Source organism: Neovison vison, chromosome 2 (genome assembly GCF_020171115.1).
Source record: "Neovison vison isolate M4711 chromosome 2, ASM_NN_V1, whole genome shotgun sequence".
In the NCBI taxonomy this organism is placed as follows: Eukaryota; Metazoa; Chordata; class Mammalia; order Carnivora; family Mustelidae; genus Neogale; species Neogale vison.
The window spans coordinates 183391772-183406511 of NC_058092.1; the positions used below are offsets into that span (position 1 = coordinate 183391772).

General features: G+C 39.6%; 1 protein-coding gene across 3 annotated transcripts in view; it reads left to right on the top strand.

Moving 5' to 3' along the window:
* The window catches only part of DDX50 (DExD-box helicase 50), a 35857-nt gene extending 27924 nt beyond the window's left edge, over positions 1–7933 (top strand). For all 3 annotated transcript variants that reach the window (XM_044239658.1, XM_044239660.1, XM_044239659.1), the window contains 5 exons: positions 61–134; positions 360–519; positions 3603–3737; positions 4884–4928; positions 7435–7933. In XM_044239658.1, coding sequence (XP_044095593.1) covers positions 61–134; positions 360–519; positions 3603–3737; positions 4884–4928; positions 7435–7713 — 693 coding nt within the window. In that variant the 3' untranslated portion in view covers positions 7714–7933. The remainder of the gene's footprint in view (positions 1–60; positions 135–359; positions 520–3602; positions 3738–4883; positions 4929–7434) is intronic.
* Positions 7934–14740: the final 6807 nt, after the last annotated feature.

The following is a 14740-nucleotide window of genomic DNA, read 5'->3' on the forward strand; positions in this document are numbered from 1 at the left end:
AATTTAGGAATTAATTGTAAAGACTTCCATTTTTCTTTAATGTAATTCTTTCATTTTCAGGGAATTACTTTTAAACGTGTAGGTGTACCTTCTACAATGGATTTAGTTAAATCTAAAAGCATGGATGCCATCAGGTATGCTTTCTGACCTTGCTGAATAAGTTTTTCTTTTGTATTAGGCTATTCATCTTTAAGCTCTCCTAGTTCAAATATCAGAAAACTTAATCACCAGTTTTACCAGCAGACTTTAAGTTATATTAAAGTACGAAAACGTTGCTCTTTTCTTTTCCCATTCATTCTCTTATAATTAGTTTTTTACCTTTGTTTTGACCAAGAAAATCTACTCTTTTTACACCATAGGTCTCTAGCTTCCGTTTCTTATGCTGCTGTTGATTTTTTCCGACCATCAGCTCAGAGATTAATAGAAGAGAAAGGGGCAGTGGATGCATTGGCTGCAGCATTAGCCCATATCTCCGGTGCATCAAGTTTTGAACCACGATCTTTGATCACCTCTGATAAGGTAGAAATCTATGAGAAAATCATGTATGGTTGAGAAAAGATTAAAATAAAACCATAGATAATCCATCTATCTGGAGAGAAGGACAAGAGACTTTCATTTTGCACAGTACTGTGTTAACTGAAACTTATACACAAGACCCTATTCTTTATTTTATAAGTTGACATGGAACCATACAAATCAACGCATAGATTCTGTGCATAGATAAACATAAATCAAAGCATCGATTCAGTGCCATGCAAAGTTAGGACTACCTGTATATGTGGAGGGGCTATGTGTGTGGAGTGGGGTTTGTGTGTAGTGTGACACCATCTGACCTAGCCCCTTGTCAGTTAGTATCAGTTGTTAAACCACACCAGACCCATTGGTTGTAAGTAGTTCAAAGATTTACTACTCATCAGGGTGTAGGTGAGGAGAGTCCCTGGATGGCAGGATCTCTCAGCAAGAAAGCTCTCTGATGTCTGGGTGGGGACAGAGATTGAGAGAAAGAGGGAGAGTTGGTGAAAGAGGAGAACAAAAAGGTCCGGGCAGGTAAACTTGCATGTGACAATTTGGTATAATATGAATGAGTACCTCAGGGGTGACTGATGTTTTCCATCTGGCAAGTGTTAATAGTTTAGTCAAATGTCATTTTGCTGGGAGTGACTTCATGTGTCCCAACTCTTCCCTCCCCCTCTCCATACACTGTGTATCTTCTTTTTTTCTTTTTTCTTTTTTCTTTTTTGAGAGAAAGAGGGAAACAGAGAGTCCCAAGCAGGCTCCATACCCAGAGCAGAGCCTGATGCAGGGCTCCATCCCATGACCCTAAGACCAAGGCCTGAGCAGAAACCAAGAGTCAGATCCCTTAACCTACTGAGCCACCTTGATGCCCTCCCCCCACGGTGTATCTTTATTTTTAAATTTATTTTATTTTTATTAAAGATTTTATTTATATGAGAGAGAGAGAGCATGAACTGGGAGAGGGAGAAACAGACTTCCCAACTGAGCTGGGAGCTCAATGTGGGACTCAATCCCAGGACCCTGAGATCATGACCTCTGAGCCGCAGGCAGACACTTAACAGACTGAGCCACCTGGGTGCTCCTCACACTGTGTATCTTTAAAAAACACCTGGATCTTCAGGGTTGTGAGATTGAGCCCTATGTTGGGCTGTGCATTCAGCATGGAGTCTGCCTGTCTTTCTCCATCTGCCCCCTCCCCTCCGTGCGCCGCCCCCATGCATGCACTTGTGCATGTACATGTGTTCGCTCTCTCTTTAAATAAAATCTACAAAACAAAAAAAAATCAGGATCAATTCAAGTTCATGTGCTACATTTGATGTTATGTTTCTCTTAATCTGGAACTGTTTTGCCATCACTTACTTTTATTAATTAATTTTTTTGAAGAATATAGATTAGTTGTCTAGATCAGAGTCTAGAGTTTCTTATCTGGGTTTTTCTGGTTTTCTTTTCTTCATACATCATTTAACTTTTGCCTTTATTGAGCCTCCCTTGTAAACTGGAGGTAAAGTCAAAGCTTGATTTTATATTCAGGTTAAACAGTTTTGGCCAAAGTACCCTATGGGTGATAATGTACTTCATACTGTATAACATCAGGAGGTATATAATGTCAGATTGTTTTAGTACTAATAATGCTTAGTTTGATCACTTGTTTATAATGGAAAGTTATATTCCAATTGTAAAGGTATCTTTTACTCTGTGTAATTAGTAATTTATGGGGTAATGCTTTAGCAGTGAGCAAGTACGCTTTCCCTAATTACTCACCTAATATTTTCTTTCTTTTAAAGATTTTATTTATTTGACAGACAGAGATCACAAGTAGGCAGAGAGGCAGGCAGAGAGAGGGAGGGAAGCAGGCTCCCTGCTGAGCAGAGAGCCCAATGCGGGGCTCAATCCCAGGACCTTGGGATCATGACCTGAGTGGAAGGCAGAGGCTTTAACCCACTGAGCCACCCAGGCACCCCTACTTTTTTTTTTAAGATTTTATTTATTTATTTGAGCGAGAGTGAGCAAGAGAGAAAATACAAGCCATGGGGAGAGGCAGAGGGAGAAGCAGATGCCCTGCTCAGCAGGGAGCCTGATGCGGGCCTTCATCCCAGGACTCTGAAATCATGACCTGAGCCAAGGCCAGATGCTTAACCAACTGAGCCACCCAGGTGCCCCTACCACCAAATACTTCGTAAGAAAATATTTACGCCATACCTTTTAGGAAAATACTAAGATAGCCTTTAGAGCCAAGAAGTACCTAAGAGATCATTTGTTCCCAACCCTTATCTAATAGAAGAATCCCTCTTTGGCAGATGGGTCATCTAACTTCTGATTAAATATCTTAAAAACTCTATTAGTGGGTTTGAAATTTCTTTTATAGTCAAACCAAAATCCAAAGCCGTTACCACAAGGTCCTACGGGGTCATCCCCTTGGTACTTCTCTGATCTCATCTCATCACTCTGCCCGTGCTTGTTTTAGCTACCCTAACTTACTTGTTACTTGAACATAAATCTACTTCCGCACAAGACCTTTGCACTTGCACTGTTTCAGGTGTTCATTCTTTGTACCACACGGCTTTCTCCTTCACTTTATTTAGGTCTCTTCAAATACCACCACATTATAGAGGTCTTTCCTGATGACCCTAACTAGCTTACCTTTCCCTTTACTCTCTATTCCCTTGCCCTGCTTTATTTTCCTTTATGGTGCTTATTACTATTGGGCATTTTATTTTATTTTTATTTTTTAATTTTTAAAAATATTTTACTTATTTATTTGACGGAGATTACAAGTAGGCAGAGAGGCAGGCAGAGAGAGAGGAGGAAGCAGGCTCCCTGCAGAGCAGAGAGCCCGATGCAGGACTTGATCCCTGAGATCATGACCTGAGCCGAAGGCAGCGGCTTAACCCACTGAACCACCCAGGTGCCCTTAAGTAAAATCTTTAAGAAAAGTTACTTTTTTTTTTTTTTTTTTTGGCAGCCACATTATACTGATGGCTTATGAGAAATGTACAGTGAAGTCATGAAGGGCTGCAGAGTTGGAACTTCATTGTCATCTTGCTGCTGCTTTTTTTCCAAAGATAATGTGACTTTTATTTCTTAAGGGATTTGTCACCATGACTCTGGAAAGCCCAGAAGAAATAGAGGATATCAGCTGTGCATGGAAAGAACTTAACAGAAAGCTGAGTAGTAATGCTGTGTCCCAAATTACCAGAATGTGCCTCCTAAAAGGAAATATGGTAGGTTTTTCTAGACAAGTCAAAAGCTTCTCAGTCAGCTACTGTAAATGTCTCTAAAGACATTTATTCTTTGTTTAAAGAGTCTATTCTTTCCTTCTTTCTTTCTTTCTTTTTTTTTTTTTAAGTCTAATAGAATGAATAATGCAGTTTTCTCTGTGTGATAGTTTGTTTCCTGTTGTAAATTTGGCGGAGTTATATAAATTACCCCTTTGGGTAGAAAGCTGTAAATCATCCTGCTTAATTTGTGTAATAACCAAGTTATCTAAGTTTCTGCTCTTGGATACATACTGTGTGATTGTGTGTGGTGTTTTATTCTATGACTAAGTAACTTATGATTTCAATAGCTAAACAGCTCTATTATTCAGAGAATACTCAATATTGACTTTTAAGTGGCCTGCTCTTGGTTATTAAAGAGGATAATTAAATAAATTAGTATTTTAATACATTTTCAAATAGCCAAGATCTCTAATCTTAGTGACTCTGTTTCTTTAATTGATTGAAAAAATATATTATATTTATTCTTCTAAATTTACTACATAGGCTTACTCTAGCTTAGAGTTTGTTTATTAGAAAGAATCATTTCTCTCAAAGTTTACTATTACTACAAGAACGTTTTGTGGCAAGTATGAGACAAATATATGCATGAAGAAAAAAATGTGGAGGGGAGGGAAAAATAAAACAAGAAACTTAGGCCAAACTAATTGCCATAGTTGAGAAGTAAATTAACTTTCAATTTATTGGCAGCCAGGACCAAAAAAGAAACATCTTGTTTTATACCCTTCTTACCTGATAAACACTGCAGCTCTTCAGGATAGAAACTTTCCGGGACTAAATTTTTCAAGGAATTTATACTTTAAACATTATAGTGTCAACAAGAACTTTTATAGAGAACACTCTAGATTCTTGGTAGTAGTAGTAGTAGATTCCTGTTAGATACTGTGTTTACTTTTCAGATTTAGAAAATATAGTAAGCAGCTACTCTATCATGCATTATTATATGTTAGCTGTTTTAATCTTGTAAACATTCATGGGGCATGCCCTATCTTTTCTTTTTTAGCTTCTATAAAATTGCCACCAAGTATTAGCATATTGGTAAAAAATCAGCTCATCTGCATTTGAATAAAAATGTTTTCATTTTGCTTTTAGGGTGTTTGCTTTGACGTTCCCACAACTGAATCAGAAAGGTTACAGGTATTTTTAAAATTTTATGTTAAATTGAGTAGGTTTCTCTAAAAAATATAATTTTTAAAAAGTGACAATATCCTTATGATGTCTTAATCAACTAACATTTCTTAATGTAATATGTCTAGTCTATATCATAATTTAAAACATTTATTATAAATAATTTCAGATATAAAAAACAGAATTGTGTAATGAATATTCATGTACCCATCACTCAGCTTCAACAGTGATCAGCTCATGGCCAGTTTGTTTCGTGGTTTCATGTCACTTACATCCATTTTCCCACTCTCCTATATGTATTCTTTTTTCCCCCCCAAACTCAGCTTTGATTTTCTCTTCCATATTATACTAGGAGAAAATGACAATACTTTATTTAATGCTTAAATAAACTTAAAAATTCCAGTATAGTTAACATGCAGGGTTATATTAGTTTCAGGTATACAACACGTGATTCAACATTTGCATACAATACCCAGTGTGCTTAAATAAGTTTTTTTTTGTTTTGTTTTTGTTTTGTTTTTTAATTAATTAATTAATTTTTTTCCAATTTATTTATTTTCAGAAAAACAATATTTATAATTTTTTATTTTACACAAAGTAAGATTAAGACAAAAACAAATACCATATGACTTCACTCATACGTGGAATTTCAGAAACAAAACAAATGAACAAAGGGAAAAAGAGCCAGAAAAAAACAGATCTTTAAATATAGAGACAAACTATTGGTTGCCAGAGAGGAGGTGGGTGGCAGGTTGGGTGAAATAGACGAAGGGGTTTAAGAGTTGTATGTATTCTTTTGAAACAAATTGTAGGTATTTTATCATTTCAACCATGAATATTTCCATATACCTAACTATTAGGGACACTTTTTTTTTTTTTTTTAAGATTTACTTATTTATTAGAGAGAGTGTGCGAGCAGGGGGAGGGGCAGAGGAAGAGGGAAAGAGAGAAACCTCAAGCAGACTCCCCGTCGAGTACGGAGCCCAGCTCGAGGCTCGATCTCACGACCCTGAGACCATGACCTGAACTGAAATCAAGAGTCGGTAGCTTAACCAACTGAGCCACCCAGGCGCCCCTCAATAGGGTATTTTAATATTCACTTTCCTTGGCAACTCATGATCACAATGAATAATAGTTAATTTAGCAGGACATAATATAGTGATGTTCTTATGAGCTGCTGAGTCACATAATCTTGAGTTGTTTACTCTGATACCAAAGTATTTCCAGTGGTTACATATTTTCTTTCTTTTTTTTTTTTTAAAGATTTTATTTATTTATTTGACAGAGAGAGATCACAAGTAGGCAGAGAGGTAGGCAGAGAGAGAGAGAGGAGGAAGCAGGCTCCCTGCTGAGCAGAGAGCCTGATGCGGGACTCGATCCCAGGACCCTGAGATCATGACCTGAGCCGAAGGCAGCGGCTTAACCCACTGAGCCACCCAGGCGCCCCTGGTTACGTATTTTCAACAGGTTTTTAGTCCCCATCATTAGCTCTCACTTCTTGATTCTGTCACTATAACCACTGAAAGCTGTGCACTAAGTAATGGCCTGTTTGTTTCACGCCAAGAAAGCAGTGCTCTCTTTTATATTTTTAATTTTAATTTTTTTTTTAAAGATTTTTATTTATTTATTTGACAGACAGAGATCACAATAGGCAGAGAGGCAGGCAGAGAGAGAGGAGGAAGCGGGGGAGCCCGATGCGGGGCTCGATTTCAGGACCCCGTGATCATGACCCGAGCCGAAGGCAGAGGCTTTAACCCACTGAGCCACCCAGATGCCCCTAATTTTAATTTTTAAAAATATTTATTTATTTGAGAGGGAGAGAGCATGTGAGAGTGGGGGTGGATCAGAGGAAGAGGGAGAGAGAATTTCAAGCAGAACCCCCCTGAGGGTGGATCCTGATGCAGGGCTTAATCTCATAACCCTGAATTGATGACCTGAGCCAAAATCAAAAGTTGGATGTTCAACCAACTGAGCCACCCAGGTGCCCCAGTGTGCTCTCTTTTAAAATGTATAAATTCAGTATGAAATTGTGAGCCTCAAACTGAGCCTGAGGGGCGCCTGGGTGGCTCAGTGAGTTAAGGCCTCTGCCTTCGGCTCAGGTCATGATCCCAGGGTCCTGGGATCGAGCCCCACATCGGGCTCTCTGCTCAGTGGGGAGCCTGCTTCCCTCTCTCTCTCTGCCTGCCTCTCTGCCTACTTGTGATCTCTCTCTGTCAAATAAATAAATAAAATCTTAAAAAACAAAAACAAAAACAAAACAAAACAACAACAAAAAAAACCTGAGCCTGAGAGTTTCTCCTAAGACTAAAATTTAGGAACTTGAATGAATGAGCTTCGAATATGTTTTTGTTTTTGTTTTCTGGTTTTCAGTTTTGTTTCAGATATTTTGAATTTAAATGGATAGGTGGCCTTTAGCTAATAGATGATGGATATTAAAAAAGAATCTTCTGTACTCATATGCTTGCTTATGGTTTCCATTTTGCATTTATATTAATCCTCTAAATTCCCCCAACAGGCAGAGTGGCATGATTCAGACTGGATACTTTCATTGCCAGCCAAGCTACCTGAAATTGAAGAATATTATGATGGAAACACATCCTCTAACTCCAGGCAGAGGAGTGGCTGGTCAAGTGGCCGGTCAGGCCGGTCTGGCCGGTCGGGTGGTCGATCTGGTGGCCGGTCAGGTAGACAGAGTCGACAGGGAAGTCGGTCAGGAAGTCGACAAGATGGTAGACGACGAAGTGGGAATAGAAATCGATCAAGAAGCGGGGGCCACAAACGGAGTTTTGACTGAGTATTTGATAGTTAATCTACCAGTGTGAGCTTGCCTATTTCTGCCTAATCATGTACATTATTCACCAAAATTAGGTCATCATAGTTGAGGTATGTGTCTGCTCTTTGCAAAGAAGTTGGTCATATTTTTTTAAAAAGTACTTCACAAGAATGGTTGTAAACAAATCTACTTATCCAGTTATACCTTTGAATAAAAAAACTCCTTTTATTGTCTCTTTTCACTATGTGTTAAGAATTCTGTCAATGTAATCTTCTACAGGTTCTTCTAAGACATAACAGTTAAATTAGTCTTAAAGATTACTCGCATTTTGCAAAACGTAGTGTATTTGTATTCAGATCATTCCTTCCATAGGATGTGTAGTAGCAAATAAGAAATCTCTTCTACATTAAAGGGCTATAGAAACTGGTGACTTGATTGGTTAGGTGTAGTGTTTAAATTCTATATATAGTTCACTAAAAGTGTGTGCAAGCACTGTACACTCAATAATTTATTCACCGATAATGACTGAAGTCTACTGTGTGCCTATCACTATGTTAATTATAAGGGATATAGTGGTGTCAAGGCACAGCACTATCATTAAGGAACTTACAGTTTAAAGACAAGCAATTATGAGTGAGATTAACATCTAAAGGGGAAAGTAGGTAGGTATGGAATGCTAAGGACCTATTTGGAGAGTACCAGACCAGTCTTGGAGGTAGAAGGGCTTAGAAGTTAAAAAAAAAAAAAAAGGTCTTAGAAGTGGTGATACCCAAAAGAAGTTGTTAAAAGTATCTGTTGATCTAAGCAAGTATGTGTATGGGGGGAAGAAGAGTTTAGAAGAGAGGTTTGCAGGCAGGGAGAACAGCATATGCAGATACCCAGAGCCAAAGAATACCACAGGAAGTCTTGAGGACCTACAGTTCAGTGTGGTTTGCATATGGCAGACAGAGGATGGGAATAAGAGAGAATGATTAGTATTTAACAGGGACCAGATCTTAAAGGCCTTGTGTGCATTGTTAAGAAGTTTAAACATTCTCTTGAAAAAAGATTTGAAGTAAGGAGTAACATGATGAGATCTGTGTTTTAGAAAATATAACTGGCTACACTGAGGAGACTGGATTGGAGAAGGGCCAGACTGGCAGTCAGGAGGCCTCTTAAGATGCTGTTGGAGTAATCCAAGGTAGAGGTGACGGTCTGCACTAATGTCAGGGAACATATTTTGACTGATAAGAACTGAGGCATTTGAGAGCTTATTACTTGTCCAGAATCAGAGCTGGATAATATGTAGTGGAGTGAGGATTTAAACCCTGATAAGTCTTGCTTCTGAACCAGCATTCTTTTTTTCTTTTTTTTTTTTTAAAGACTTATTTATTTATTTATTTGACAGAGATCACAAGTAGGCAGAGAGGCAAGCAGAGGGAGAGAGGAGGAAGCAGGCTCCCTGCTGAGCAGAGAGCCCGATGTGGGACTCAATCCCAGGACCCTGAGATCATGACCTGAGCCGAAGGCAGCGGCTTAACCCACTGAGCCACCCAGGCGCCCCTGAACCAGCATTTTTAACCACTGTGCTAAATAGCAGTGGTGACATTGAGAAACATGGATAGATTTCCAAAGTTTTGTTTTAACGATTTTATTTATTTATTTGACAGAGACACAGCAAGAGAGGGAACACAAGCAGGGGAAGTGGGAGAGGGAGAAGCAGGCTTCCCGCTGAGCAGGGAGTCCGATGCGGGGCTCAATCCCAAGATTCTGGGATCATGACCTGAGCCGAAGGCAGATGCCTAATGACTGAGCCACCCAGGTGCCCCAAGATTTCCAAAATTTCTGGTTTCTTTTTTTTTTTTTAAGTGTTCTTATTTTTCTTTTCTTTCTTTCTTTCTTTTTTTTTTTTAAAGTAATTCCTACACCTAATGTAGGGCTTGAACTCAGTGACCCCAAGATCAAGAGTCACATGTTCCTCCAACCAAGCCAGCCAGGCCCCTCCAAAGTTGTAGGAAATAAAATTGTTAGGACTTAGTGCTTGATTGAACTGGAAGATGAGAGAGGTGAAAAGAATGAAAGAGATTTTTGTCACTGAGGTAAGGTAGTAGGAGAATCAGAACACAGCAAGGGGAGGGGGAGGTATGGTTAGTTCTACATCAGATATATTTTAATATTGAATAGCCCATGAGATAATAAAAGAAGATTTAAGAGGAGATTAAGAGTAGACAGTTGGGTTTATAGATTTGAAGGAGGAGAGACATCTGTTCTCAAGGTGTAAAGATTTGGACATAGTTTTTTAAAAGGTTAATTGTAAGAAAATTTTTAAAAATCAGAAAAATTAATTGTAGTTAAGGCAGTGGAAGAGACTATCTAGTGAACATATAGGAAGAAAAGAGGACTAGGGAGGAACTCAGAGGCAGAAAAATGTATTTACTGCATAGCAGAGGAAGGGAATCCCATTACCATCAAGAAGAGGTGAGAAGGCAGCAGAAAGCCCAGGAGTATGAGGCTTTCCAAGGAACCAGAAGATGAACCTGAGATGGCCACTGGATTTGGCAAAAAGACATGTTACATGGGGAGCAACCATATTAATAAAGTATGGAGAGTAGAAACCATTTATCAGTGGGCTTAGCAAGAAATGAGAGAAAGCACTAGGGAGAGCAAACATGTCTTCCAGATATTCGGCTGTGAAGTAAGGAAGAATAAGCTAAAGCTGGATGTAAAAGAGGACATGAGATGACAGTTTTTTGTATGTGTGTGTTGGGGGAGGATGAGGGAAAACAGAGGATGAACTGCTAATATGGGAAGGAGAAAGGAGGGATGACGGGAAAGAATATATGATGGAGCAAGATCCCTCTGAAGACTTGGAAGGATGAGCTTTAAGCACACACTGGAGATTTTGATCTTAGGTGGTAGAAGCACATCTCTTAACATTTTGCCAGGAAGAAATGTTTATCATGTAGGTGAATTTGCAGGTGTTAAGGTAAAAAGTTGACAGATTCCTGCCTAATGTCTGTTTTTTTTTTCCTGTGGTATTCTTTCATGGTCATCTGAGGGTGAAGAGGAAAGTAGCAGGCTCAGAGATCTGAGGAGATGGGAGAAATGCTGAGGCATCAGCTGTAGAACAAGATGGAGAGCTTACTAGGCAAACTGGTGTTAACAGGCAGCTTTGAGGGTCTGGGTGATGTTAGGGATTGAATGTGTAGTGGCAGCAATTAGAGCACTTGAGGGATTTCCTGTGGAGATACTCAATATTCTGTTGTAGGGGTGGAGATGGGAGATGATTGATCTAGGATTGGGGTTTGCTCTGGGACATGAAAGGATGACAAGGTAGATATATTAAGGACTTTGGCAAAAGTTACTGGAGTAATGGGCTATGGAGTCTAGATTGCCTTGGAACTGAAGTGGAGGTGGAGTTGAAGACAGGGAGAATGTGGAAGGGACGGGACTGAAGGTCACTGAGAGCTGTCTGAATTTGAAATTTCAAGAGTGGAGCACTTCGGGGCAAGACAAGTGTGGGGTTTGGTAGTAGGCCGATGGGGGTGTAGGTCATTTCAGTTGAGATGGTCAAAGAACAGAGAAGCTGGCGTGGGTGGTTTTATGGACAGTGAAGTCTCCAGACTGAGGAGGGAGGGGAAGACTAAGCCAGATGCCAAACTATCAATGAATGGTGGAGGTTAGGTTACCAGAATGAGGACCCTTCCTCATAGGGTGATATTGCCACATGTCCTCAAAGGGACAAGGGCGATTACATGATACTGAAGGAGTTTTAGTTTGGAAATGGTTTGGAGGAGAAGAAGATAGTAATACCAGAGTACACGGGATGTAGGGAATGAGCAACATATGCATGGGAAAGTTGCAGGAGGAGTATTTTTCAAGAAGAAGCCGGGGAGTTGTGGGGAGGACTCAGTTCTAGATAAGATTAAGAAAGGGAGAAATTTTGATTATGGGCAATGGGGTTCCAGATAACTTTCTTTGGGGGAAGAAAGTCTCACCTCTGCATTTGAGTAGTAGTGAGCTCTGGATTTATATGAAAGGTAAAGGGGCTCCATTGCTACAAGGGTGCACGAGTACTGGTAATTTAGTCTGGATAAGTCATATACCTACAGTATCCCAGGCACTGTGTTTGGGGTACAAAGGTAAGGTGTGTCTGTCTCTGGCCTCAGGAGCTTAGAATCTAGTGAAATCGATGGACACATAAACTTTGGTCCATGGCAGTGACTAAGTGCAATAATTTGAGAGCTCTACACAAGGGCAACCAGCCCAGTCCAGGAATGGGGGTGGGAGTTTAGAAAAAGCTTTTTGGGTGTATGACTGAACATGAATTCAGTCAGGTAAAAGAAGTGGGAAGTGGGAATGGACATCCAGGAAAGGCACAGAATAGCTAATAAAACAAGGTCTAAGTATGGGGAACCATAAGTAGCTCTCATTGGTGGGATGCTGGCTCGGAGGAAAGCAGTGATGAGAACAAGACAAGAGTCCTATCTTGGAAGGCCTTGTAGTCCTTGTTTAAGACAGACATTGAAGAGTTTCAGGGAAGCGAGTGAAAAAGAAAAGCATGTAGGTAACTGCTAGCAGAGTGGAGGTAGATTTTAGGGGTCCACTTGCTAAAGGCTGGTTTTCCTATGAGCAAGGGAAGTGGGGCAGGTCCTGACAAGATTAAGTAATAGCTTTCCATACCTTCCAGAAGAAGGTGGGGGGAGAATTCTCAGCTTTGGGCTGCATTCAGCCCTTTATTTTGCTCCTTTCTCATAGAGCCCAGCACCTTCATGCTTCCTTTTGGCAATTCAGAGCCTCCTGTTGGGTATTCTGTGCCCTAGTGTGGTCACTTAACAGCTATTAGAATTCAATTAAACCAGTTACCCTGATCTTCAGTTTTTAAATCTGTATGTATCTATTTTATTCCCTTCAGCATTAGAAATTTAAATGAGTTCACATTTAGCTGTGAATGTCTGAGAGCTTCTTCTCTCATTGTTTTTGTTTCATATGTTTTGTGGGTAGTGCTTAATAAGTATTTTTAACCATATTTTTTCATATTAGTAATGTGCATCCACTGTTGAAAATTTGAAAAATAGAGAAGCAAATGGAAGAAAATAAAACCATCCATAATCACATCACTCAGATAATTACTGCTATCATATTATTGTGTAGATTTTTGAATCACTGTATGTGTGCGTGTTATGTATGCATACTTTTTGAAATAGAAATTCTCCCCCAATTTTATGAAAAGACTACATTTTCTACATCAGAGGAAACTGATGTCTGGCAGAATCAATAGAACTTCACAGTTCTATTCTAGAATCTGGCAGAATCAAACAACTTCACATTTCCAATCAGCTGTATATACGAGACTCATTTTTTTTTTCCCACTTGTTACTGAATTTTATATTGATAACTAGATTTAATACAGTCCTTTGGCTGCCTTTAAGCCAGAGGGAACCTTTGCATGCTTCCTCTTAGATTTTGGCCTTATGCCTGTGTACAGGTATATTACAAAGGAATTTACATAGTTTGTAAGCCTTGATAACAATTTTCCATTAAGTAGCGTTCCAGGCTTACCCTCTTATTGATAATACAAATGCGCCTGTACTATTTTTAGCAGTATCATGGCAGTATTACAGAGGTTCCTTGAGGCAGGGACTGGGCCTTGACTTAGGTACTACAATGCTGAAGTCCCAGATGTTAAGCCTTTTTTGTCTGTTGGTTGATTGCATTCATGCTTGCTCCCCCTTATCCCACACCTAATACCAGGATGACTGAATTGCTTTCCTGCCTGGGCATATAGCTAAAATTCATCTCAAGTAGTTCCTCCCTCACCCCTGCCCCCAACATTGCCATTTTAAAGGCCAATCCACATTTAGTGTCAATCTGTGTGCCTATGTACCAGGCACTGTTTGAAATCTTCAGGATACAAAGAAGGATAAATCAAGGCTCCTAGCTTAAAGGTATCAGAGTATAAGTTAAAGCATTGCTGTAGTACATAATTTGTTAAAAAACTGAGACTGTGAAACATCAATAGTTTATGTGAAACATGAAATTTTCCTTTAAACTGTCATTTAAAAATGTGCAGTAGGGCGCCTGGGTGGCTCAGTGGGTTAAACCGCTGCCTTCGGCTCAGGTCATGATCTCAGGGTCCTGGGATCGAGTCCCGCATCGGGCTCTCTGCTCAGCAGGGAGCCTGCTTCCTCCTCTCTCTCTCTCTGCCTGCCTCTCTGCCTACTTGTAATCTCTCTCTGTCAAATAAATAAATAAAATCTTAAAAAAAAATGTGCAGTAAAAATTAATAGTATGAAGTACAGAAATAAAACAATAGCATTTTCCTTTGATTTCATTTTATGAAAATGATTATATTTTAAGCTCTTTTTTTTTAAAGATTTTATTTATTTATTTGACAGAGAAATCACAAGTAGGCAGAGAGGCAGGCAGAGAGAGAGAGGGGGAAGCAGGCTCCCTGCTGAGCAGAGAGCCCAATGCGGGACTCGATCCCAGGACTCTGAGATCATGACCTGAGCTGAAGGCAGCGGTTTAACCCACTGAGCCACCCAGGCGCCCTATTTTAAGCTCTTTCTAAATACAAGTTTTAATAGCTCTCAATTATTGTGCTTTATGTCCTAGGCACTACTAAACCCTTTTCGTTCAATATCTCAGTGTTCTCAGCCCATGAGGTTAAGTTTGTTCCCATTTCATGCATAAGAAACTCCGATTCAGATTAAGTAATGTGTGCAAAATCACAGAACCAGCAGGTTTTTTTTTTTTTTTTTTTTTAAACCTGCAGGTTTTCAAAGCCAGGCACTATTTCAACTGATTTTCAAAAATGATTTTGTGTGGAAGTGGCTCCCAATTCTTTGGATCACTAGTTCTTCAGAGAAGTTTAGCGACTTTGTCACAGATCATTCAATGGACCATTTTCCCTCAACTCCTTGAATTAGTGTATTGCCCACATATGCAAGATTTGGAGCCCTGTATTTTCTTATAGAGGTTCCGTGTGGTTTGGGGGCCCTTTCTACTGGTCCCAAAGCCGGTTCCGGTGCCTCCCTGTGTCTTCAGAACAGCTATATACGTCCAT